The sequence below is a fragment of the Cupressus sempervirens genome, chromosome 3 (assembly GCF_028749045.1).
Source record: "Cupressus sempervirens isolate cs-2001-9-10 chromosome 3, ASM2874904v1, whole genome shotgun sequence".
NCBI lineage: Eukaryota > Viridiplantae > Streptophyta > Pinopsida > Cupressales > Cupressaceae > Cupressus > Cupressus sempervirens.
In genome coordinates, this window is record NC_143120.1 from 305,333,301 (window position 1) to 305,360,112 (window position 26,812).

Genomic DNA, 26,812 nt, shown 5'->3' on the forward strand with positions numbered 1-26,812 from the left:
ACAAGAATAGTTACTTCCACCATCTGAAGAGTCATTACACTTGAATGATCATTTTGTTGAACTTGAGTATCAAGACAACCCATTAGCTCTTGTTATTTATCAACTCCATTGACCGGTTCCCCCACCAAGATTGGCTCAACCTACCTTTCCTTTTCCCGTCCTTGATTTGCATGATAAAAATAACCTGCAAAACATACCTCCCTCTATGCTCCCCAAGTTTTATGGCCTTATCACTGAAGATCCTAAAACCTTCCTTTTTTAATTTGATATCTCCTATAGGAGCTATGATTATATGATAGATGCTCACAAGTTGAAATTGTTTCTATCTACTCTAAAAGAGGTCACTCTAAGATTGTTCATGGGATTAGGTGCTAATGTTGTAAGAGATTGGGATGCAATGAAGAATATATTTCTTGTGAATATATGGAGTATCATAGGGGTCATGATATGAAGGGAGATGGCATCTTCAAAATTTAACAGAAATAGGATGAGACCTTGGAAGACTATGTCTCAAGGTTTATGTTTAACTTGCAACGTAATACCCAGCATCAGTTAAATCAAGAATCATAGAAACATTTTTTTCTAAAAGGTGTGAATTATGCAAGTATAGAGGCTTTAGACCTTATGGTAGGAGTAGACATTACTTAGAGGGACTAGGTTGATATATAAAATAAATGCTTGAATTACTCAAGAGGTACCATGAAGAAAAGTAGAAGACTTAGGCCAATGCCTAGTAAGACTAATGGTTCAGGAGTATCTAAAGTGGAGTTGTCCAATCTTCTGTCTGATTTCAAATAGGACATCATTAATGATGTCGACACTCAGTTGGACAGCATGCAAGCAAGAAGGAAGAAGGAAGAAGCTGAAAATATGTTAGCTAAATATTGTCCAAATTGCAGAGAAAGGAAGAGGAACTACAAATGCAAGATTATTGCAAGTTTGGAGCCACAACCAATTCCTACTAAATTCAAAGCTATTGATGAAAATGGAGAGGTTCTCTATGTTGCTCAACGTAGACCATGGGCCCAAAGACTAGGTATGCCACAAGACCCTCTGCAAAATTATGGTAATAATAGTCAATGGAAAAATCATCAAAATATAGGTTCTCAAGGTTTTAGTGGGAATAACAATTGGCAACAACCTCAGCAAGGTTGGAAAAAACCTCAACAATGGTCTAACCAACCCAATTAGCAGGCGTTAATGTCATCACCTTAGTAGCAAGATATAATGCCTCCTCCTACAACCAATAACAATTTTCCTAAGAAAACCCAGCTGCTAGCTTAGCCTAATCCTAACCCTAATAATAGCAACCAACCATCTCGGCAAAAAAGCTATGCTATCTCTTTGAATGATATTCATTTAAGGTCAGGATCTGCTCTTGCTTCATCTCAAGGTCCTATAATCACAAAGGTTGAAGATCCTTCTCCTGAAAAAGTAGATGTGCCCACTCCACAAGCTTCTTCTATAGCAAAATATCCATGGTTTCCTCAAAGGCTAGTAGACCCAATAGTGCCTATACAAAACCAAGTTGTAACAGATTTGCTTAATTAGTTGAAGCATATGACTGTGAAGATACCACTACTAGATGATATAAAAGAAGCTCCTATTTACACTAAGGCCATTAAAAATGCTTGCATAAAACAACCAAGCAGAAAGAGGAAAGATCCTAAAACTAATCTTTTCTTAAAACAATTTTCTGACCTTATGTTAGAAAAGTTGACAGTACCTAAATATTCTAACCTAGGAAGTCTTGTAGTTACTGTCATTATTCATGGAATTCAAGTACAAAATGCCTTGGTTGATTTAGGCACATATATCCATGTAATGACAAAGGAAGTCTTGTCTCACTTGAATATTATTGGCCTTAGAAAGACACCGATCATTTTATAGCTTGATGATAGTTCTACTATTAAACCAGATGAGATAGTAGAGGATGTTATAGTTTCACTAAACTTTTGGGAATACCATGTAGAGTTTGTTCTCCTTTCCCCAAAGGCCAATATGGGTGGGTATCCTCTCATCCTAGAGAGACCATGTTTAGCTATTGCATATTCTTAGATAGCTTATAGGTCTGGAAAGATGACAATAGCTAATGAAATGCATACTAAGAACTTGACCCTATACTCTCCTACTCAGCCTTTATTACAAGATGACCAAGTAGTTTGGCCTAATTTAGGAGATGATGAACTAGAACTTAATTCACTCCATCAACTTATGATGATAACTAGAGATCCATTTGCAGCCCCTCAAGAAGATGATGTTATCTCATCCATTGTCATAAATGAATATGGAGTCAATTCTCTATTGTGTTCACAATAGGATTGTACCTTGGAAACTATTTTTCCACCTCTAAATGCACCTCAGTACTCAACATCCTTACAATTCCTTCATTCATTACTACCACATGAAATGCATTCACCTCCAATTGCTCAAATATCGATGATGGAAAAAGTAATTAGGATTGAGGTTAGCCCAAGAAAAGAATTGAATGTTAGTAGTGTTTTGTCTCCTTCACATCAAAAAATTATACTGAAGTTGTTGCAAGAGAATCAACAAGCATTTGCCTGGGATTATATAGACATGGAGGGCTTGGACCCTAAGCTTTGTACTCATAGGATTTACATTAGCTCATAATATAAGCCTATGACACAACCTCAAAGAAGAGTTAATCCTATCTTGAGAGGCATAGTTAAGATTGAATTACAGAAATTGTTAAATGTTGGTTTTATCTACCTAATCCCTAATAGTTAGTGGGTTCCCCCTTAGTCATACTGCCAAAGAAAGGCAAAAATGGAGAGTTTGTGTAAATTATAAAGAATTGAATTTAGCCACTAAGAAAGACCATTTTTTATTGCCATTTATAGATCAAGTCCTTGATAATTTAGCTGGCAAAAAGTATTTCTCTTTCCTAGACAGTTTTAGTGGCTATAATCAAATCCAAATAGCTCTAGAAGACCAGGAGAAAACTGACTTCACATGCCCATGGGGAACCCTTTGCATACTCAATCTTACCTCTTGTCTTGTGTAATGCACCAGCTACATTCCAAAGAGTTGTTATCAGTAATTTTTCTAACATATTTGTTGAATGCATAGAAATATACATGGATGATTTCATTTCCTATGGGACCACTTTTGAAGAAGCTAAAATCAATTTGGAGAAGGTTCCAAAATGATGCCAAAATTGCAATCTTTCTTGAAATAGTGAGAAATGTTTCATGATGATGGAGGAAGGTGTTGTATTGGGTCATTCCATTTCATTAGAGACATTCAAGTAGATCTGGCAAAAATTGAGGTAATTAGCACTTTGCCTACTCCTAAAAACCAAAAGGATGTGAGAAGCTTTCTTGGAGATGTTGGTTATTATAGACGATTTATCAAATATTTTAGTTAAATCGCCACACCTCTCTACAAATTATTGAAAATGGATTATGAGTTCTCTTGGGACTCTGATTGTGACAAGTATTTCCTACAGCTTAAGGAGGTTCTAACAAAAGCATTTGTATTGTGAGGTCCCAAATGGGGATTGTCACTTCATATACAAATGCTTCTGACTATGTCATAGGAGAAATGCTAGGCTAGAAAGGAGTGGTAGAACATGTCATTTATTTCATTAGTGAAAATTTGTAGTTAACAGAATTTAATTGTATTGTGATAGAAAAGGAATTTCTTGTAGTTATTTATGCACTAGATAAGTTCAGGTATTATATTACTATTAATGAGATATTTTTCCATACTAACCATTCAACTAATAAAATACTTGATGAACAAACGTACCATATTAGGAAGACTAGCAAGATGGTTGTTGCTTATGCAAGAATTTGATATCACCATTGTGGAGAAAACTTGGAAAAGCCAATGTAGTAGCTGACTTTTTATCTCATTTACATGTTCCTGAAGATCTTGGATTCATTGATGATAGTTTTCCAAATAAGCATATTTTTCTACTATCAACACAAAATCCATGGTATGCTCACATTGCATTTTACCTCACCACAAATAAGAGACCATCTCATGTTTCTCCAAAGCAAAGAAAAATGTTAGCAGAGAAAAGTTTTAACTTTTCTTGGATTGTTGGATTTATGTTCTACATTGGTCCTGATTAAGTGTTGTGTCGATATGTAAGAGAAGATGAAACATATGATATCCTCGGGCATGTCACGATGAACCATGTGGAGGTCATTTTGCCACTTTCAAAATATTGACCACAGGATACAATTGGCCAACACTTCACAAGGATGCATCTAGGTACACCAAGAAATGTGATAGATGCCACAAGTTGTTGTAACGCCCTTTAATAAATGGATATTTGACTTTTTTGGACCTATTGAACCTACTTCATAAGGTAAATCTTATATTCTAGTGTGTATTGATTATGTCACCAAATGGGCAAAACCCAAGCCTATGAAACACCCTAGGGATAACAATGTTGCTAAATTTTTACATGAATACATTTTCACAAGATTTGGTGTCCCTAGAGAATTAGTATCTGACCAAAGTGCTCAATTCACTTCAAATCTTATAACTACCTTGATGGAGGAATACAAAATTAGACATGGAAAATCTTCTCCCTACCATCTACAAGCCAATGGTTAGGTAGAGGTAACTAACAAGGCGCTTGAAGCAATCCTTACTAAAACAATGTCGGTTCATAAAAAGATTGGGCAAAAAAACTTACTAAAGCACTATGGGCCTACAAGACTACATGGAAAACCACCACTAGATTCACCCCTTTTCAGCTTGTCTATGGTAAGTCATCTATGATGGTTGTGGAGTTTGAGCACAAGACTTTAAGGACATCTTTGGAATTAGATTTGGATCTTACTATTGCCAAAAGGGAGAAAATTTTAACTCTAAATGGACTAGATGAATGGAGGAAATCTTCCTTGCATAATATGGAGATGGTGCAACAATAAAGGAAACATTGGCATGATAAATTTATAAAGGATAAATGGTTTGCCATTGGTGACTGGGACCTTCTTTATAATTACAGATATCAACATACCCCTGGGAAATTTCAAATGAGATGGTTCGGACCTTATGAGATTGTTGTTGTTTTTCCCAATGGTCTCATTCAATTGTCCACTATTGATCATATGCATTTCAAATTGCTAGTAAATGGACAAAGGCTTAAACTCTATCATAAGCCTCAAAGCAAAGAGTTCCTGCAAGCAATTTCAATTTGAAGCTGATGAAGGACCTCCTATAGCATCTAGACTTGAGCCTTTTGCTCATGGTCATTCTTCTCTTTAGCATTCAAATCATTTCATAATAAATACTTTCTTTATGAAAGTATCTTCTTCGTAATAAATTCCATATTTCCACCTCATCATTCCTTCTCTTTCCACCTTTCCACCTCATCATCATTCTCCACCAATAGATGACAACTTGTTGTTGTCATCAGTATTTTGGTAGGTTTGTACATACTCTCCACAGTTAATATTTCATTATTTTTTTAATTTTTGTTTGGCTACGCTCTTGTCACAAGTGCAATTATGGGGCCAATTGCTTAATCATGTTGGGGAGGAAAAGATATTAATCTTTTGTTTTATGTAGTTATCATTTTTGTATATGTTATTCTTTCACATTCAAATTTGCACTTTCGCAAACTTTGTCGAATCTTCACAAAATCTTGCCACAATTCCACTTTTGCATATGATGTGACAGCTCTAAAAGAATTATTTGTTTCATACATTACTTTGCTAAGGTGGTCAATGTGTGAAGTCTGAAGAGATAATTATGAGACATGAACTCATGATATGTTGAATATTTGCAATTATGTTTCCATAAGAGCTTAACTCCAAGAGCCTTTTTTCTCTTGCAATTATTTCCTTTGTCGTCTCCACATTCTAATTTTTTATACTACAACTCCTTGTTGTGACCATGAATTTCATCTTTTGCTATGAATTTTTTTGTTTTGTGTGTGTTTTGGTATTCTTAGAAGTTGGGAGGAGGTATGGTTTGTCATGAACCCACAATCCATAATGTCTTATTAGGTGACCAAGCATGCAAGCCACATTTTCAAGCCAAGGGTTGGCCTGACCACATTCTGAAGCTTACCAGGTAGGATGATGAAGTAGCTACTCAGTTTTTGAGCATTTTAAGGAATAGTGTAGTTATAATCAAAGGATTAAGGGTGTCATTCATTGAAGAAATTGTAGCAGAAGTCATGGGTTTGTCGCAAGAAAGGGAAGATTTTTCAAAAAAAATTGATCCCACAACTACTAGAGCTCAATTTACATTGCATACAAACCCACCAAAGGACGTTGACAAGAAACAAGGTATGAACATATTGTCGTTGCCAGACCCTTACAGGGATTGTACAATATATATCATAAAATATTTTACTTGTGAAAGTCGAAAAACATTTATGCATTCTTTTCATTTTAAAATTTTAAGTTTCGTACACCATGACAACCAATCAGTGAATGTTCCCAAATTCCTATTCCATATTTTGAAGAAGAGGGCTTGACTCATGTAGGGAGGTAAGATTAACATTGTTTCTCACCATTGTCTGATTAAGCTAATAGTGGTAAAGGCATTAAGAGAACAAACAAATATGTTATGTAAAAAAATTATTTTGGGAGAATTTTAAAACCAAACCCTATGTCCTATAGGGCATAGAGTAGGAAAACGGATTCACATTGAACATGAGATTAGAAAAATAATCAAAAAATGGAATCAATGTCTTCCTCTGGGGATTCTAAAAGTTCTAGGTATAAAAGCCCTAAGAATTCTCCTAGAGCCTCTGTGTTTGGGTCAAACCAAGCTAAAGGCAAGAAGAAAGTCAAAATTTCTAAAGAAAAGACTACACCCTTGTCTATGAAAACTAGGGCTTCTTTGAGAAAGGAACAAGAAGAGGAATACCCTCCAGTTATTGTCATAAGACAAACAAAAATGTTCTCGTAGCCTCTCCCACTTCCAAAAAGAAGAAAAAATATGTTTAAAAAAAAAACACCAATAAGGAGAAGTTGTAGGGAGAAGCAAAATATGTCTGCAAATGAACCACAAACTAGGTCAGCAATTAATCTTGATCTAAGCCACTTGAACAGGGAATAAATGGACATAATAATAGTCAACAAAATTTGTCTGATTCACTAGAGATTGAAATAAAACAATCCTTTGTAGATGAAAAGGGTGAAGAATGGATAGTGATTAAAGATGATTTTACTTCTAATGAACAAAAATGTAGGTTTCAGAGGAAGGGTTCATCCTCACAAGGACCCCAACTATTTATTGACCCTGTTGACTCAAAGAATGACAATGTGTCAAAAGGAAACTTCCCTATGGAAGAAGACATACTAGAATTGCCTCCTATAGCATCAAGAACAAAGCTTTTTGAAGAGGATTTTGGAGTTGATATGAGTTTTGTAAATGAAGTGGCAGAGCAAATACTTAAACAAGGTTTAGATGCACTAGTTTCAGCTGCTCAGTAGTTTGACAAACCTGAGAAGACTAGAGAAGTAGAGACAAACCCTCCAAAGGTTAAAATTTCAGTTAATAGTGAGATTTTTCTTCCAAATATAGAAGGAGAAAACCCTAACAAGAATATCATGTCAATTGCCTCTCATTATATATCATTACTTTCTGTTATTTCTCAGTTGTCCAAACAGTTGACTTCGGAAAGAGAGCAATGGAAACAACAACAAAAAAGGTTGAATCAAGCCATTAATAGTCATTATTAGGATCTTTTGGAAAAGGAGGAAGAAGTAGAGCAACTACATACAAAGCTTACCAATGCAAACTCAATGATACCTGAACGCACAAGTTGTCATTCTCCATCTCTCATTTATGCATTGTTCTTGAAAGAACAATTCCTGAATTATCAAATGACTTGTGTAATGAGGGATAACTCTCCATCTTTGGTTGGGCCCCTTGAATTTTCTCAAGCTTTTTGCAGTTCTCTTACAGTCATACAGAATTTGTTGTGTGAACTTTTTCTTCATAACTTTGCAATACCTAACAATAGAGAATGGAATCCCTTGTTCTATGTTGGGGATATTTAGTTAAGAGTCCTGATGTCATGGATACAAAATGAAGTAAGTAGGGAAACACGGGCTAAATCTTATAGGGAATTAGAGGAAGAAATTCCCATGTACCTATGGCCCAAAGCTAGAGATCTCAAAACCTACTATTATGATTGGTTGAAAATTGCTCCATCAGATACAGAAAGTCATGCAATTTATCCCCTCAGAGATGTAGCATTTGATGGATATGTTAAAATAGCAGAGACTGAGTTGCCTGAGGCTATGAAAGCAATACAGTGGTGATGAGCTAGTATGTCTGAGGATCTTAGAAACAAACAGCCACGCTCATCCCTTAATTTTCATGGCAAACAAAAGAGCCCTTTGGTAAATAATATTAGGTAGAGTTTGGAAAAGTTCCTGAATTCCTCTCACCTTCTAGCCACCCATGCTTATTTCTCCTTTGCTGGCAAATGTCAAAAATATGGATGATTATGATATGGCAAGAGAGGTAAGAAGATGGATACAAGGAAACAAAAGGTTTTTATTGGAGCTTTGCAGAAGGACATACATGATAGAGAACTGTTGCAGGTTATAGAATGACAGTCAGAGTCAAGAATTTCATGTTTGTTGGAGGACCAGCAAAAAGAAAGTTGTGGGGGGGGATGAGGAGGCCAATTTAATGCCTATTTGGTTCATATTTTTATATGTTTTTATGGCTAAAACTTGGGAACTTTGAGTTTTTGATGGACTTATTCAGACTGCTTATGATTATACTGTCATATGTGTGTGCACTTTGACATTTCTAAGATTGGATGAATGTGTGTGTGTGTGTGTGTGTGTGTGTGTGTGTGTGTGTGTGTGTAGTTACATGGAATGAAATGATGTATCTTTCTATCTTGCATTGATTGGGTAGTTCTTCCTATAGCCATGTGATAAGAGCAAAGCGAATATGAAAAAAACTTATTATGGATTTTATCTTGGATATGTATTGTGATTTTTGCATGTGCATGCCAATATTTTGTAGGGAAATGGTGAGTCAGCAATGGAAGAAGAAGCCATCATCAAAAGACAAAGTGTGAAACTTCCCTATGGAAGAAGGCATACTAGAATCACCTCCTGTAGCATCAAGAAGAAAGTTTTCTGAAGAGGATTTTGGAGTTGATATGAGTTTTTTGAATGAAGTGGTAGAGCAAATACTTAAACAAGGTTTAGGTGCACTAGTTTTAGTTGCTCAGTAGTTTGACAAACTTGAGAAGACTAAAGTAGTAGAGACACACCCTCCAAAAGATAAAATTATAGTTAATAATGAGATTTTTGTTCCAAATACAACAGAAGAAAACCCTAGCAAGGATATCATGTCAAGTGCCTCTCATTCTATATCATTTCTTTTTGTTACTTCTCAATTGTCCAACTAGTTGACTTTGGAAAGAGAGCAATGGAAACAGTAATTGAAAAGGTTGAATCAAGCCATTGACAGTCATTATTAGGATCTTTTGGAAAAGGAGGAAGAAGTAGAGCAGCTAAATACAAACCTTACCAATGTAAACTTAATGATACCTGAACTCATGAGTTGTCATTCTCCATCTCTCATTTATGCATTGTTCTTGAAAGAACAATTCGTGAATTATCAGATGACTTGTGTAATGAGGGATAAGTCTCCATCTTTGGTTGAGCCCCTTGAATTTTCTCAAGCTTTCCACAGTTCTCTTGCAGTCATACAGAATTTGTTGTGTGAACTTTTTTTTCATAACTTTGTAGTACCTAACAATAGAGAATGTAATCCCGTGTTCTATGTTGGGGATATTCGATTAAGAGCCCTGATGTCATGGATACAAAATGAAGTAGGGAAACACATGCTAAATCTTATAGGGAATTAGAAGAAGAAATTCCCCCATACCTAAGGCTCGAAGCTAGAGATCCCAAAACCTACTACTATGACTAGTTGAAAATTGCTTCATTAGATACAAGAAGTCATGCAATTTATCCCCTTGGAGATGCAACATTTGATGGATATGTTAAAATAGCAGAGACTAAGTTGCATGAGGCTATGAAAGCAATACAGTGGTGATGGGTTAGTATGTCTAAGGATCTTAGAAACAAAGAGCCACACTCACCCCTTAATTTTCATCAAAAACAGAAGAGCCCTTTGGTACATAATATTAGGCAGAGTTTGACAGAGTTCTTGAATTCCTCTCACCTTCTAGCCACCATGCTTATTTCTCCTTTGCTGGAAAATGCCGAAAATATGGATGATTATGATATGGCAGGAGAGGTAAGAAGATGGATACATGGAAACAAAAGGTTTTTACTAGAGCTTTGTAGGAGGTACATGACAGAAAATTGTTGTGGGTTATAGAATCACAATTAGAGTCAAGAATTTCATGTCTGTTGGAGAACCAACAAAAAGAAAAGTTGGGGGGAGATGATGAAGCCAATTTAAGGCCAATTTGGTTCATATTTTATATGTTTTTATGGTTGAAACTTGGAAAATTCAAGTTTTTGATGGACTTATTTAGACTACTTATAATTATACTACTATATGTGTGTGCACTTTGACATTTCTAAGATTGGATGAATATGTTGTATATATATGATATATAGTTACATGGAATGAAATGATGTATCTTTCTATCTTGCATTGATTGAGTAGTTCTTCATGTAGCCATGTGATAAGAGCAAAGCTAATATGAGAAAAAATTATTATGAATTTTATCTTGAATATGTATTGCGATTTTTACATGTGCATGCTAATATTTTGCAAAGAAATGGCGAGTCGGCAATGGAAGAAGAAGTCAGCATCAGAAGACAAAGTGTTGATAAGAGTTAGTTGACTACTTTGAGTTCATAATGATTCCATGACTTTTCAGTTATTAGCAGTTATTATTGTGGGTTGAGTCAAAGTGGTTATCAATCATTATGGAGTAGATCTAGAAGCCTTAAACTCGTGAATTCATGTGCAATTGAGTGCAACCTATTCCTATACTAAATGATGTTGTTTTGTATCTTCAATATTGTCATATCCCTGATGTTGGAGGATCCTAGATTTAGGGAGTTTTGTTTTATGTTGATGTTTTTATATTAAGGTAAAAATAAGTTTTGAGGGGACCTGAAAACCCTTACAGCTAGCTCAAAGATATACAAATAAAGTACCTCGGGTTTTACAAGAACCTGGAACCTAAAAATCATAAAACATCAAAAACCCAAGTTTTACAAGGACCTGGAACCTACCAAAAAGCAATTCAAAGTTCAAAACCAAGTTTTACAAGGACCTAGAACCTAAAGTGAACAATTAACAAAAGTTGGAAACGAAACAACACCAAGAAAATGAGGACTAGCAACCCAACTAGAGACTAGAACTAGCAATTAAACTAACTCTTTGATAACATTCGCTAATTCCTTACTGTAATGAGTCAAGGTTAATATGTTTATCTTTTATCAAACATGTAATGTATTAGTTTAAATATTTAAGATTGATATATTCAATGTATTACTATGATGGCATTATTGTTGAATTATGTCAATCAAATAGCTTACAAGTTATAATAAATATTATTAATGTTAAATTTATAATCACCAAGTCTCATGTGAACATTCATAATTATAAACATATTATTATTTCAGAATACCTTAATATCATTAACTTTAAATATATTAATCTTGGCTCTAAATAAACCTAAACCTAATTTGATTATTAAAACATTTTTTCAATCCAAAGAAACCTTAATCTAATAATTATAAATGTTTTCAATTAATGTATTGGTATATATATATATATATATATATATATATATATATATATATATATATATATATATATATATAATTACCAAATAAAAATAATAATATAACGTTTGGACTATGCTAATAAGGAAAATTGAAAAATTATGATCAAATCATATATGGAAAGGGCGCGACTTTACATTCATGACCATTTCCGAAATTTTATATATATATGTATGTATGTATTAGGGTTAGGTTTGAAAGAGGAAGATAGATGTGACAATACAACATAACAAATAGGAGGTAAAATTAAGGGAAGATAATAGTATTATAATACGCGTGCAATTCTGTGATCACCTTGCTCAATGCCTAGCAATCCCCGACTGTCATACTGTGTACTGAGAAGCAATAAAACTTTCGTGCTTAGGTACGGACACTACCCAACTAGCATCTGCCAACAATCCATTATCGTAGACGCAGGCACGTCCATCCGAACTCCGCTACGGTAGCATATCTCAAAATTTGCTATAGCATTCATGTTACAAGCATCATTAATGAATTTTAATATAGATAGTTGCATTTGAGTCACACGTATAGTGCATCACGTGGATCGGTGTGCTATGTATTACATAAAGCTTAATTAAATATAAGGCTATTTCATCCACTGATTTGAATTGGTAAAAATAATTTGTGAATATACATTGAATGTAACCAAATCAATTTCCATTATAAGTATTTGAACATACAACTAAATTATATAGAGCTATACACAATGACAAATATTTCAATTAATTAATAATGTATAAATAAACATTGCATTTTAGAAATACTAGAACATTATAACAAATATATATATATATATATATTCTTAAAGATTTTTAGAACATCTAGATTGCATTTCAAATTATAGTACACCAAGTCTTATTCTCGCTTGAGTTATGAAATCTTGAGATATGGAGTTGGTGGAAGGAGAGGCGGAGTAATTTCGAGCACTTGTCGGAACCGCTTGGAGCTTGTTTCACGCACCCTCTGCACCGTCATTCTACCATCTCGAGATGGTCGTCACCTAGTGAGAGAAGATGATCTCGTACTATGGAAAGAAATCTTCCAAACAAACCAATTAATAAATTAATTTTAAAAGCTCAACTCCTCAATATCTTAATAGCATGTAAGGGTCATAGGCTTGTTTAATGTGGATGACTTCCTAATTTATATCTAAATTTGAATATCAGGTTAAAGGATTAAAAAGAGGGTCATTACACTTACCAACTTCCATAGTACCCTAAAGGGTTTCTTCTACAATAGCACCACGAGCAGCAACTACAACTTTCTTAGTGCTTTGTCTAGTTCTTTTACTAGGGCCACCTAAGATCTTGACATCAACAAGGGAAATAATCTTCTCATTGCTGCTTTTACCTGTACTTGTAGCAACAACACATAAATTGGAAGTAACCATGTCCATATGTTGCCCATTGTCCTTTACTAGTTGGCATAATTCCATTTCATAGGCCTTCAACCTCTCAGGGATGTTTCCTACTTGATTCTCTAGCCATTAGCTTGATGTTGATGTTATAAATAAGCTAGAGTTTAGATTCCTAAGTTAGTTTTTGGTGTGGAATTCTCTTGTAACCCAATAGTAGTGATATAATTTTGTTGCTACAATATGTACTTATGTGTTACTCACGAATGAAATGATATTTACAATTCTTAATCTCTGAGTTGTTAGTCATTCATTCTTCTGTGGGGGCCCACGCAGGAGGTGAACTTAGTTCATAGCAAGTAGGAATCAGTCTTCAGTTTAATAGAATAGAAGTATTTTAGAACTATGTTGCTCCTGTAGCCATATGGTAATAGAACTATTGGCTGTTTCCTGCAACATAAGTAAATAGTTCAGTTTCATGTTTGTAGCATTATTTATGAGTGCTAGGTTAGACTGTTATTTCATTCATTGGCTTAGTATTTCTTTCAACATTTATGTTGCATAGTTATAATGACATTTAAGATGGATTAGAGCATATACATTACGCGCATCATTTCAAGTTTACGTCCCTGGTTAATTAATTTAATGAGCTCAGTATGTTATTCTAGTATGATATTTGGCACTGTTGAGATGCAAAGGAATTATAAGAAGGATGTCAAATCCTTAGTTACAGAGTCATTATACTAACCAACCAATCATCATACTAGAGTTTTTGGCCTTGGGATCAATATTGCATGTCTCATTTCATCTTCTTTTTATGTAAAAGGCTAGACAAAAAGGAATTGAGACAAGGGTTTTGGATGAGGAGAGAACAAAGGGTAATCTTGAATCTTGTATTCAAAAGACTAGAAACAATAAAAAGCATTTAATATATTCAAATGAAAAACATGTTGATTATATCTAATATGTCCAATTTTAAATGTAGTCTCATTTAAATCTTTAAAAAGATCTACCTCAACATAAACACACCACTAAGGTCAAGCCTAATGAAATCAATTAGGTTCAACACAAACCCTAGTGTATAAGTAACAAGCTATTCAGACCAATAATTCCAACATGGAAAGTGTAACTCAAGAGCCTCAACCTAAACAAGGACCTAATGAGCCTTTCAAAGACGACAAATACCTAGCACCAAGGTTTGTAAGCCAACAAAGAGAAACAAACAAGACAAGCCATAATTGAGAATGGCCTCAACATGGTTTGCTTATGGAAAACAAAAACAAAACAAAAAAAGGAACTTTAATAAAGTTTTAGATGGCATTAAGGTATTTCGTTGTGGGACCTAAGTCATATAGGCTCATTCCTTGAGCACGCTTTCAAACCTTCTCCCCAAATACAATCATATCAAGGTAAAATTCTATAACCATCAACAAGCATTACAAATTGAAGAATGGGAAGAATAACATCCAAGGTGTTTCAAGGGTTGTACTTCTTTTAACACCTTAAAAAAAACTTCCAAGGATGCACAAGGAAGGGTGTGATTGACAGCTATAGTTGATCATTCAACCCTAATTACAACAATTGCAAAGATGTAAGAGGACAAGGGCACTTAAAAGGGGTGAAATCATCCACATGTATCTCACCATTAAGTGTTGCAATATACACCAAAAAAACTAACGGAAATTACTAAGTTAAAAATTGATATGACAAGAACTTAAACAAAGTTAAAAAAACAAACCTAGCAAAGATGAGATTAATTAATACTTTGCCTTTGGAATATCATTTGGCTCTCAAATGCTTTTCAAAATGATTGAGAAATCCTATGTAGTGTTGATATTTTACTAAAACATTGAGCTTTCTTCACTTTAATTAGTTTCTAATTGTGTTTGCTTGAAAGCAATGATTACATTATTAATCAATATAAATTACAATGTTTTTATTCTCCAATCATTGCTTTATAAATTTTGAAAAATAGTTATGCTCTCAAATAGACCAAATTTCTTTGATCGTTCCAATTCTATAATCTTCTTACTAATCTAAACACCAAATGTGTTAAATGAAATGAATAATGGGTAGTTATAGAAACAAGTTGTTACTAACATGTAGAAGGCATCACCCCAACCCTATGAATTTAGGCCCAATAGTGTCATGTCAAGGACAAGACAAAAGTGTTTATGAATCATAATAGGCTTGAGCAACAAAAGGGTCTCTCAACTTTGACTTGCAAATATAAATATTTTCCCAAGTGGTGAGTTTATATTAGATCATATAGTATATAAGTTAGATAAAATATATATAAAAGTGTTAGTGTACCTTAGGGAAAATCTGCACAAGGTTCAAATAGATGATAAGTAGCACTAAACTAATCAAAGAAGTTGAACTATCGATAATCATCAATGACCCTATAAACGATGAGCAATAGGTAAAGAAGCTGAAAATGAAATGAATAAATCAAACATTTTATCACTTTTTTGCACTCTTTTGAAATGGAATATTTGACACATAGAACTGATGTAGTCTTTCCTTTTGGGATCATTTGTATAATAGTTTTTAGCACTAACATTTTGCATCATACTACTTGATCCATTGTTAGACGAGCAAAGAAAGTAACATTGATAATACAAATTTCTACAATTGCTCTAAATTCAAATTAAATTAATTCTCAAAATGATAATATAGAATTGACCAAAATTAGGATGAAATTTTCAAATAAGATTTGAAACAATATGATAGCTTGATAATATTGAATTTGCTTGATAATATGGATCCTCAAAATGGGATTGAAGATTATTTATCTAGATGATTCCGAATGAACAATTGAGATTAATTCTAGAAAGTCAACGATCAATGATCAAGAATAAAGAAGGCACATAGATTTTCAAGGAATTTGGAAATTTTCCTAGTTGCGAGATGAGATAAGAAAATTTATTTCATTTCAAACTCAAAGCAATGATGAAATGATGGGAAATAAAAGATTTAATTAGTTTCCAAAAATGTAAATAGGAGACTTTTAAGATTTAACTAAGTTTGAAATTTTTTTTTATTTTTATAACTTATTTAAAAGTGGAAATTTGATTTGATCTTTTGTAATTTCTATATTTTTTAAATAATGAAATCAAATTGAAAAGAAATTAGAAATTACGTGAATGATGAATTTGAATTTTGCAGAAATTGAAATTAAATTAGTTTAACGAAACTAATTAAGAAGTAGATTTAAATTATATGGAATGATGATTTAAATTGTGGAATGATAAAAATTGACTTTAATTAAATGATAAAGCCACTTAATTAAATGTAAATTATATTAATCATATAGTTTATATTATGAGAGAATTAAATGATTCAACAATTTGAATAGTGAGGAATTAGGAAGAAGAATATTAGTTACAATAATTAAAGTTAATTAATTAATTAATTATTCAACCAATAGAGCAAGATTGGTATTTGTGAGCACTCTCAAGCATGAACAATTTTTGGTATAGATTTTATTACCCATATCTGATGAGAATGATGAAACACTTTGCACTCGTTAGATCTAGGTGAAGCACCGGTACTCCCCCACATCAAGTCAAATTGTGATATTGCTGGCAGGATTCAATTGTGCCATTTTTTAGTCAAACTCATTGACAACTCAAGTGCACTTAATTATAGAGTTTTTGAATCAACATTTTCCATATCCTAAATGCCATCATTAAGGTGTAATAAGAGAGTTGTACCACTAAGTATGAACTGAAATATTGATGCAAATAAAATCTAAATAATCAAATCCACAATGGCACAATCCAATTACTATGGACTGAAAATCTAATGTTTACTAAATAAATGTTTAGACATTATATAAATTGGTCGTATAATGAGGAGTTAGATTCTTATAGAGAAGTTTGGAAAAGATAGTACTAGAATTGCTTTATGAAATTATACCAAATTCGTTATAATAATATTTACATATTATTTAATCTGTGGATAATGGCAACTTTATGCTCTTCATTCTAGCCATGAACTGCAGCGGTTTGTTTTCATGTTTTCAACAAAATATCTGACCATGGTGCAACTATGTAATAGCACAGATATCTAGTGATAACATAATCAAACAGCCGCCTATTGCCTTCAAAAAAATGTGAAACCCGCTGTATGAACGCACACCAAGGTAGTTTACAGAAACAATACTTGAGAAGAGTGGAGATCAATTGAATGATAATGAGCCATTTCCTGTACAGAGAATTGGTGTGTAAATCTAAGCAAATGTCCAAATGGTGACAAAACTCTAAAAGGAATGAAGAATCGTGATTCAATCTCGGTAACAAACTGGCAAGGATCACAAGATTAATCAGTGTATTCAAGGCATGTACCTGTGCCTTTGTTGTGAATATTATTATTTAACTGGTACTTGAGTGGTGAATAATGGAACTGTTGAGGGTGTAGATTCATGTACAACAGCTTGAATGGTGTGTATATAGTACATTATGTTTGACAAAAAAATTGAGCCTGTGTAGGGCGGATTGATTCACATGGCGGGTAGAGCATGCAATCCCAAATAAATGTGAATTATACCAATTTGAATGAGGAAAGAAGAGATTCATTCCGGATTAGTTTGCAGGGCATGTTTCTTGCCCTATACAAGACTTATTTGAACATCCTTTGGTATTTTATCAGTGAAGCATTTTCGCCTGAAGGAAGCATTTTGCTATATTTATTAAGTTTAACAAAGAAATCGTATGAAACAAAAAACAATTTATCATTCATGAGGTGAAAAATCATTTTGACATAAGAGTATGTCTTCGAATGCGAATAGAAAGAAACATTCCATTGATAAAAGATAATTGGTTAAATCAAAATGGGATCTATAGTTAGTCATCATTCCCAAAACTTTCCCATACACAAGTTGGTATATACACCCCACTTGATCAGTGATAGATTGAAATTCTCATTTGGTTATCCAAGAGAATGTGTTAAGGTCCTTTCACAAGTTCAAAGCTTTTTATGTTAGTTATCTACTTGATATTAATCATAAAGCTATTTTTGTTTTTGTTTTTCCCTAATTGTTGGAGACATAAGTACATTGTAAATGGGTACAAAATTATAGAATCTGGCACCTATTAGTTCCTACTCTCAAACATGTTCATATATAGTGCTCATTTTCGTGAGCAATTTTTTATGTGTGATATTGTTTGGGCTTTGAGAGAAGACTCGCATACAACATCAAAGGAATTTTCCATTTCGAACGAGCTTCTCACTTCAAAATGGCAGTTTATTTGAGAAGTACCAAGTCCCTTTTTGGAGAAAGAGGAAGGCTTAGCAATTCTTGATTGTATTTATGAAAATGTAGTCACTGAAAAAAGGTGTGTTTAGTGTAAGAGAGTAGTATCAACATTTATTGGTTTTTTCTTTGTACACCAGAAGAGGGATTGGGTTCTCAGATCACTTAAGGCAGAATTTTAACACCCTCAAAAGAGACCAGACTTTCAAATAAGAGTTGTCCCTTATTCAGCAGGTCCTGGAGCAGAGATTTTAAATTGACAGAGAAATCTTACATCTTGTTGAATTTACTCAAACATGATATTAACTTGCTTCCAAACATCTGACAGCTGTATTTTCCTGGCTCCAGTGATTATGGCAGTATTCTACTATGAGTAAAGCCTCTAAAATGTTTTTGGTACACCAAGTATTGCTTAATTATATTAGTTTATCAGATTTCCCCCCTAGGGCCTATATCAACAGCTCAACTATTGATGACTATGGGCAGAAACCTCGCCATCCACTTCATTAATACAATTTAGTGTCGTCGGTACCAGTGATGCTCACTGATATTGCTAAAGGGTAGTTACATGGTCATGGTGTGGCTTGAATGCACGAGAAGTCGCCCCAGCCCTGTGATCTCATCTCAGGCACCAGACAAAGGGATTTCTCAATGAATATTAGCTTGAACAGCAAAAGGCTTTCTCAACTTTGGGTTCAAAATATGAATGTCTTTCCTAATGTAACTTTAAGATGGGTTCTTCTTATCTCTCAAGCAAGGATGACTTGTTCAAGCAAGGTTGGAGTCGTCACCAGCTGAGTCCCTCATAAGAAACCAAAAAATACTGGAATGCATGTTTGACATTTGACACATCTTGAATTTATCAAAATTTAAATATAAAAGAGATGCTCTAGGTAAGAAGTATAATTCTTCAATAAACTGTAGTAATCTTTGAATAAGAAATTTAACTAGAGAACTAATTCGTTGCAAACTAAATTCTCTTCTTATCTTATTGTTATTATGCTCTAATAAATCCGTTGATGTTGTGAAAGAGTTAAATACTGTGGGCAGTTGGGGGAACTCTTTACTGCATGGAAGTGGAGTCACTACAAGGTGTGTTGTTGCAGGAGCAATCATATGGGCTGCTGAAAATTATTGCTGGGGCAAGCGAACATGTTCGCTAAAAATTATGTATGATGCTGAGAGAAGAAAATACTTTTAAAAATGTCATTTTAACTCTTATCAGTACGACTAATCTTCCAACATTGGTTTAGTGTTGACAATTGTTCCATTCTTGTTGGTTTAGAGTCAGACCCTAAAGGGTAAGGACTAGTATTATATATTCTATTAAATTTAACAATTCATGGCCAAAATATTTTCATGGAAGTTGAGTTTGTGAGCGCAATTTACTTGACCTGAATAGATTGACTATAAATCTCTAATTCTGAGAAACAGTGAATTTTTTTTTTTTTAAATTGGGAGTCAGTGGAGCCAGGGGAACTGTAAAAAGCAACAATATTATATTGCAAAGTGCTGGAAAAAGTTGAAATATCAAAATCAAAACATTAAAAGAAGTGATATCCGGATATTAGCCTGTGAAAAAAGTTCAACTTTGGAAGTTTGAGCAAAATCCACAGAAAACCCTGCCAAGTTAACAAAATGGACATGACAAATTCTTGTATTGTTTGCATACAGATGGACATTAATATTACAGTTTACAGAGCTACAACATATATGACTTAGATTGTAAATCATAAATTAGATGGAAAAGGAAAAAGTACATTAGACACAGTTTTGATGAAGTGTTGCCAGCATAAAAAAGTCAAGCTTGCTTTACTTTGAAAACCTTCATAATTTTTTGTTTCACCTGTTTTTTCAATCCTTCTGAATGACAGTCAGTAGTACTAGACAGCAACCACGTATGACTCGATGTGATGGACAAGAGCATGCAGATATTGGACAGTGCTCCTGAGAGTAACCTTACATTGTATAAAATAAAGTGAATTGTGATTTATCTAGGAGACGAGGGATGTAAAGATTGTATTCATTTGAGAAGCCTTCAAAAAATTGACTTTTCTGTGCTTTTTTGTGAACAAAAGTCAATAATTATTTCGCAGCAACTGCATATATGACCTGAACTTTATATGGAATGAAAAATAAATGTGGGGATTAGACACATTTTTTAATTTAGTATCCGAGTGTTAACCAAATGAAGTGGGTAAATTCTCTTGGAGATTGGCTCGAGAAGCTTGTATCATTTTGAAAACCTTAGTTTTCGCTTCATCTAGTGTACATCAAAAGGTATCATAGCAAGACATTTCTACTGACAGCAGGGGTTAATTAGTTGATGAAGATCACTGTAAATCTGAACATTCTGTTGGAGCCTATAAAAATGCATGTTTTGCATTTTCCCAAACCTCAGCTTATCCTGAAACAGGTATGTTCAAATTTTGAACAGATTGATAAGTTTACATTTCGTATTTTTAACTCTGTTGTTAGTATATCAATAAAAAGGCAGTGCCGGGAGAAGCAGAACTTATAAACAAGAGGGTGGCTAAGTTAAAAAAGGAAGGGTGTCAGGATAACCAGAACCTAAAAATAAGAGGTGTTAATTTCAAAACGAGGGGAAAATAAACAGAATTATACACAGGCAGTTGCTTTGAACGTGCCTTACAAGTTACCATGTGATAGTTTGCTCCAGAAATTGTCATTTTCACAATTTTACATGGATTTTTCAAAAAGCTTGATAGTGTCACATCCAACAAAGCAAGATAAACATTGCTTTTTTGTGGATTAGAATCTTCTGAAATACTCCTCCATGATTAGGTCAGAATGCCACCAACCAATTTACAAACCATGCCTATGATTTCATGGGATATTATTGTGGTACTCTTATTTGTCTTGAAGTCGTGACGTAACGAAAGAATTAATAATTTGATACCTATCTCCTCTTTGTACATGAAAAATCTAAGGAATGAGTCAAATGACTTCAATCTATCAAAATGGATGTCATGACCGTGTTCAAATGACTTCAATCTATCAAAATGGATGTCATGAGCGTGTATGTAAATTTTGAGGATGCTTTATGCTTCAACTGTATAAATCAGCACTAGTAAAGAAGCATTTTAACTGATTGTCTAGAAAATTACAATTCCCTCGGTACGTGTTATCCAATAAGATGCAAAACTGCCTACAGCAGCAAAACATAGAATTTGCAGACATTGCAACTTCTCAGGTCCATCAGAATTGCTTCAATACTAATAAATTAATAATCCAGTGAGATGTAAAACGGACTTTGGGAAGGAAAACATAATTAGGAAATTGTATGGTCACCAATCTATATATAAAATGAAAATCCTCTTGACAGAATCTGTGCTATCATTTTTAGCAGTATTTTTCAGATTACAACATCCTTTTAATAGAAACAATAGTAAATGCTATTGGAACTATTAAAATGATGTGCTATCAGAAATTGTATGGTCACCATTCTATTGCATGACTTACTTACCATCCGTAAAAAGAACAAATATAAAATCCTCTTGACAGAATTTGTGCTATCATTTTTAGCAGTATTTGTTAGATGACTAAATCCTTTTAATAGATACAATAGTAAATGCTAAACCATGAAAAGGCAAAAAAGGCAATGTTTTGTTTACCTTGCCTGTTGATTCAACCAAGAATTATCACTGAATTATTATACCACGAAATCTTTTCTAGAGATGCCAACATTAACAAACCCGGAAAAATGATGTTTTGTTTAACCCTGTTCTTCATCTTTTCAATCAACCGGGGACAATAATTTGAGTTCAAATATGGCAGAATATTAGATGAATAAATTTGAATCATTTTAAGAGACACCAACATATTTTGACCTAACATGGATATTAAAGCAAGATGGCAAGCCAGTAGTGACCCTGACTTTCACCAGCACTATTGTCCCATTCCTATTGCTTGAGCTTCCATCCATGGGTTTAGACACCATATAAGCATGTAGTTTACTTCCAACATGGTGCTCAAGCCATGACAACTTGATTGCAACAAGCCTACCCGCTTCTGATACTAAGCAGCAAAGCATGGAGTAGAAATGAACCAAAAAGACATTACAGAAACTACAAATAACCCCATGGACTCGCAGAAATATCCATATTCAAATAAGATAGTTTATGATATATGTGCATATAGTGGGACCACAAAATTCTGAAACTAGCACAAGTGAATAATTAGCACAAGTACATAAGTTTATGATATATATGTATATAGTGGGACCACAAAATTCTGAAACTAGCACAAGTACATAATGAACAACGACCATACCAAATAAATAAACATAAATTGGATATAATTGAAGGCAGGAGAATTATGCTCTAACTAGATAATTTTTTGTTCAGTGTCCTAAAGCTTAAGTTTTGAGACTGAGATGCAAAGGATATCAGTTCTTCAACCATCTCAATGCAGAGAGGGGACATTCAGAGTACTCATATTGGTACATAAAAAAGACACTCCAATCACTAAAAAAACATAGAGATGTGCATGTCTTAATAAAAACAAAATTTTCTAAATAGGTGATGCAAAGAATATCAGTTCTTCAAATCTGAAGGCAGAGAGTAGACAACTGGAGTGTTTGTTCATAGCGGTACATAATGAAAAAAATAAAAAATAATACATCCCAATCACTTGAAAGGCCAAATATTTCAAAAACAGTTTATGTCAATCATCTACACCAAACAGTAAAGGAAAAAGCAGGTTTTAACAGCTTTATATAGCATTATACACTAAATCCGTTAAACTGGAGAATTATATTCCCATAATGAGAAATTCGTACACGTCCAATATCAGATTAACCTGTACAAATTACCACTAAAATCTAAACCTATAAAAAACACTATCTCGAGAAAAGAATAAGAATTCATATTTTGCTCCCTACTGCTATTTCTTGAATTGGTCTAAAAATGAACTATATGATTACTAAGATTATAAACTCCTATTTTGTCAGCTTGAGACAAATTTGATGCCTCTACTCTAAACAATTCATAGGAAGCTCGGTATATACCCAATAAGTTTATCCAAAGTAGAAAATGGGCTTGGAGGGATAAATTCAAACTTACCCTCTTTCAATCTCCATTAAGAGCGTTATCAGCTGAATAAGAAGTGGAAAGCGTAGTTGTATCCTGATTCATGAACCCATTATTGTTGATATTAATTGGTTCCCTGGAAGGCTTCTTATGCTTAAAGATTCTCGCTGGACTGGAGAATGCCCAACCCCAGCCTCGGCTCCGACCAGCACCTGCCCCTGAAGTCTGGTTCCCATCATCAGAAACAACGGATGACACACCATAAAATGTTGCACTGCTTTTCCCAAATCCTCCAAAAAGACCTTTGGGTTTCACACTGAGCTGCCTTTTAGCCTTCGCTTGCTGCTCCTCTTTATCAATCTTCAAGTGATCAGCTGAAGCAGCAGCAGCAACAACACCTCTGGGACTTCTAGATTTGGCTTGTTTAGACTTGACTTTAACAGCTTTCTTGACATCAACATAAGCACTCATGTGGCCTTTCGCTTCAGTTTTGAGCCCTGACTCGGAAATGTCATCCTGATCTACAGAAAAACTGTTTCTTCCGCACCCAACTGATCTAGACCTAAAAAGCCTAGGCAACATCCAGAGAGGGCTCTCATAAACAGGATGAGCACTGATGATGTCTTGCTCACTTCTATGCTCTGTGGGTCTTTTATTAACTACCCCATGTGTTGCGGTTCTAGGACTGATTTCATCCGCAAAATCCAACAATCCTGCTTCTCGAGCTTTTCTACTGGCCAGCCTTTGTTTCGTGGGTTTGCTACACAACACCTCTTGCTGCTTGTAAGCCAGCTCTTCTTTAGCGAGCCTGCTACGGACCAGCCCCTCATCTGCAGCCCTATGGGAACCCACAAGTTGGTGCTTTGGTTGGTCAGGTTTTTTGTTTTTGCCGTTGTGGTTTTTCTTGGTGGATGTTGGCTTGCTCTTGATAAAATAAAGAAACGACCAGAAGGATGATCTCTTTGCAGTGTTATCAGAAGCGCATACCTTAGAATCTCCGGCTAATGCTGCTGCTAATAATGATGACTCTGGTGGCGGTGGGGTTTGTGCCACTAAAGGAGATGCGGTTTGCGGTGGTGTTGTAGTTGTACAAGCAACAGATTTGCTTCTCTTCAACAATACGATGGCATCAGGCTTAGCGGGCCTGGACTTGACATCACACTGAACCTGTCCTCCTCCTACAACTCCTGCTCTGAGATCCACCACATTTTCACTCTCAATCAGAAACGATATCCTCCCGGCACTTCCCACATCAACTGTTCCAGTGGCCTTGGCAATATCCTTACTACTCGCATTGTTTGAGGAAGACGAAGCTGCCTCTGAACATGAACATGAAGGTGGCCTTTGCTCGCCACAATCAGAACAAACCAGCTTGCTGAGTTTATCCTTAAGACAAAGTGCACAAATACCACCAGAGGCTTGTGTGGGGTGCTTCCTGCAACATAAACCCGACTCTTCACCACCATACATTTCCAAGGTTTTGCCTCTGTCTCTCATTTTCCCAATACCCTAATTTGGAAAATGCTCTTTCTCTCTCTACTTACTATGTTTGGCGGCACAACATTAACAAATGATCTCTGGGTCTGTTATTTTTCAAATGCCCCAGACACACTCTCATTTTCTCAGATTTCTAAAGTTCCTACACAATATAACCACTCCGGGGCGTTGTTTCTCATTTTTCCAATGCCCAAAACCAAAAACAAACTCTGTTTCTCTGATTCTCGAGGTCGGTGGCTTAAAATGGCAATCTGCATGCTCTGTCTCTCATTTTCCAAATACCCAAAAAATCTTACTTCTCTGATTTTTTGGGGCCCGTAACACAATAAAGATCAATTCGGCGCTCTCTCTCATTGAATAGCCTTCGTTTTCGCTGATTTTTAAAGGTTACGACACAATATGATCATTTGGGTACCCTTGGAAATTAAATAAACTAGCCTTAAAAAGCCTTGGCCTTCTTGAACAGCTGTACTACAACCATCAAATTTTCATTGAATGAAGTGAGGAACAGAGACGCGACATGAGAAGGCTTGTCTGTCAGCCATCCAACAAATTAATGAAAATTTATTTACAATACTCCATAACTTTACCTGTACATATCCTATGCATGAGTCCTGACAAATCCTTCATTCTTGCAATAGTTGGTATGAACACGCAAAGATGGAGTGCACACCATTGTAAGAGTGCACACCATTGTAAACTCGCAACTAAAATTCCCGAGAAGTGTTGTAAAGCGTGCAACTCTTCCTGAAGACCAGGCACGACTGGACTCGAGAGCATGACACCCCAGCTATTTTAATTCAACCAACATTTCCATATACCCATGTTGAATTGTTTAATCATGGATTTTTGTTACTGTCCTGATTTTGTTGGGTAAAATGGTGCCCGCTATTTTTCTCTCGCATGGCAACGGGTCAATAGTCATCAAATTAAATCGACTCACCATCAGGTGAGGACCAATGTTTTTGCCTCACAGGGTTGTATGATGTGAGATTCTACTCTAGTCTTTTTCAACCCTCAGCTGGATTACGACAACTTTATTGGAGGATGTCATAATTTTGTCTCTTTAATTATTATTATTTTTACCATCACGCAGCAGCTTAGCAAACTGTCTGTTTGTAACGTTTACGAATCTGGGTAAAATAAGATGCAAGTCTACACGCTCCTCGAAACATGTAGAGGGGAGCAATTGATGATACATAGGATGTATTGTGATATGTAAGGGCGAGGAAGCATATGCACGTTAACATCTCGGTTCACATAGATCGTCACATGAACCACCTAATTTTTTTCGCTGCCACTTCAATTGTTCTAGTTGGCAACTTGGAATCAAAAGTTGAGTTCATTTGGAAATGTCTTGCCACATGTTAAGATACGATTGGTTGAAGGTAGACAAAACTTGTTATTCTTTTGACCGAACTTGTCATTTTTGTGTGTTGATTGGAATGTGTGTGGCCACCTAGATGTTTGAGTCGTGCCTTGTGTGCATGTTATGGTGATCATGTAGCATTTTGCCACTTTGTCATCATATCCACCACCCTACACGTCAACAATTCTTGCAGTCGTTTGAGTCAAGCCTTGTGTGCATGTTATGGTGGTCATGTAGCATTTTGCCACTTTGTCGTCATATCCACCACCCTACACGTCAATAATTCTTGCAGTCACCTTATGCTTCAACATGCAGCTACATTCACTATGCATTAAGTCGCCTTAATTTTGCTTAAGGGGATACCATTTATCATCACAAATCCATTCAGTGCACCTTCTTTTGTGTTAATCAAGTCATCTAGCATTCCTTTCATTCTTGTCCATTTTGGGGTCTTCCTTCAGTTGGGAGTCAAAATGTGCTCGACAAATAACTTTGCAGAAACAAAATGTTGTCATTATCTTCTCACCCATGGAC

General features: G+C 34.8%; 1 protein-coding gene across 1 annotated transcript; it reads right to left on the reverse strand.

Annotated features, from left to right (window-relative positions):
• Window positions 1–23,117: 23,117 nt before the first annotated feature.
• LOC149566193 (uncharacterized) lies at window positions 23,118–25,844 on the reverse strand. Its single transcript, XM_089819617.1, has 2 exons — window positions 25,500–25,844; window positions 23,118–25,375 (listed from the first exon to the last, which is right to left on the reverse strand). The coding sequence occupies exon 2, from the start codon at window positions 24,907–24,909 to the stop codon at window positions 23,452–23,454; it is 1,458 nt and encodes a 485-aa protein (XP_089675743.1). The 5' UTR covers window positions 24,910–25,375; window positions 25,500–25,844; the 3' UTR covers window positions 23,118–23,451.
• Between the last annotated feature and the right edge of the window lie 968 nt (window positions 25,845–26,812).

Coding starts and splice junctions, on each gene's coding strand:
- LOC149566193 (XM_089819617.1), bottom strand. CDS start 24,909: ATGAGAGACAGAGGCAAAACCTTGGAAATGTATGGTGGTGAAGAGTCG.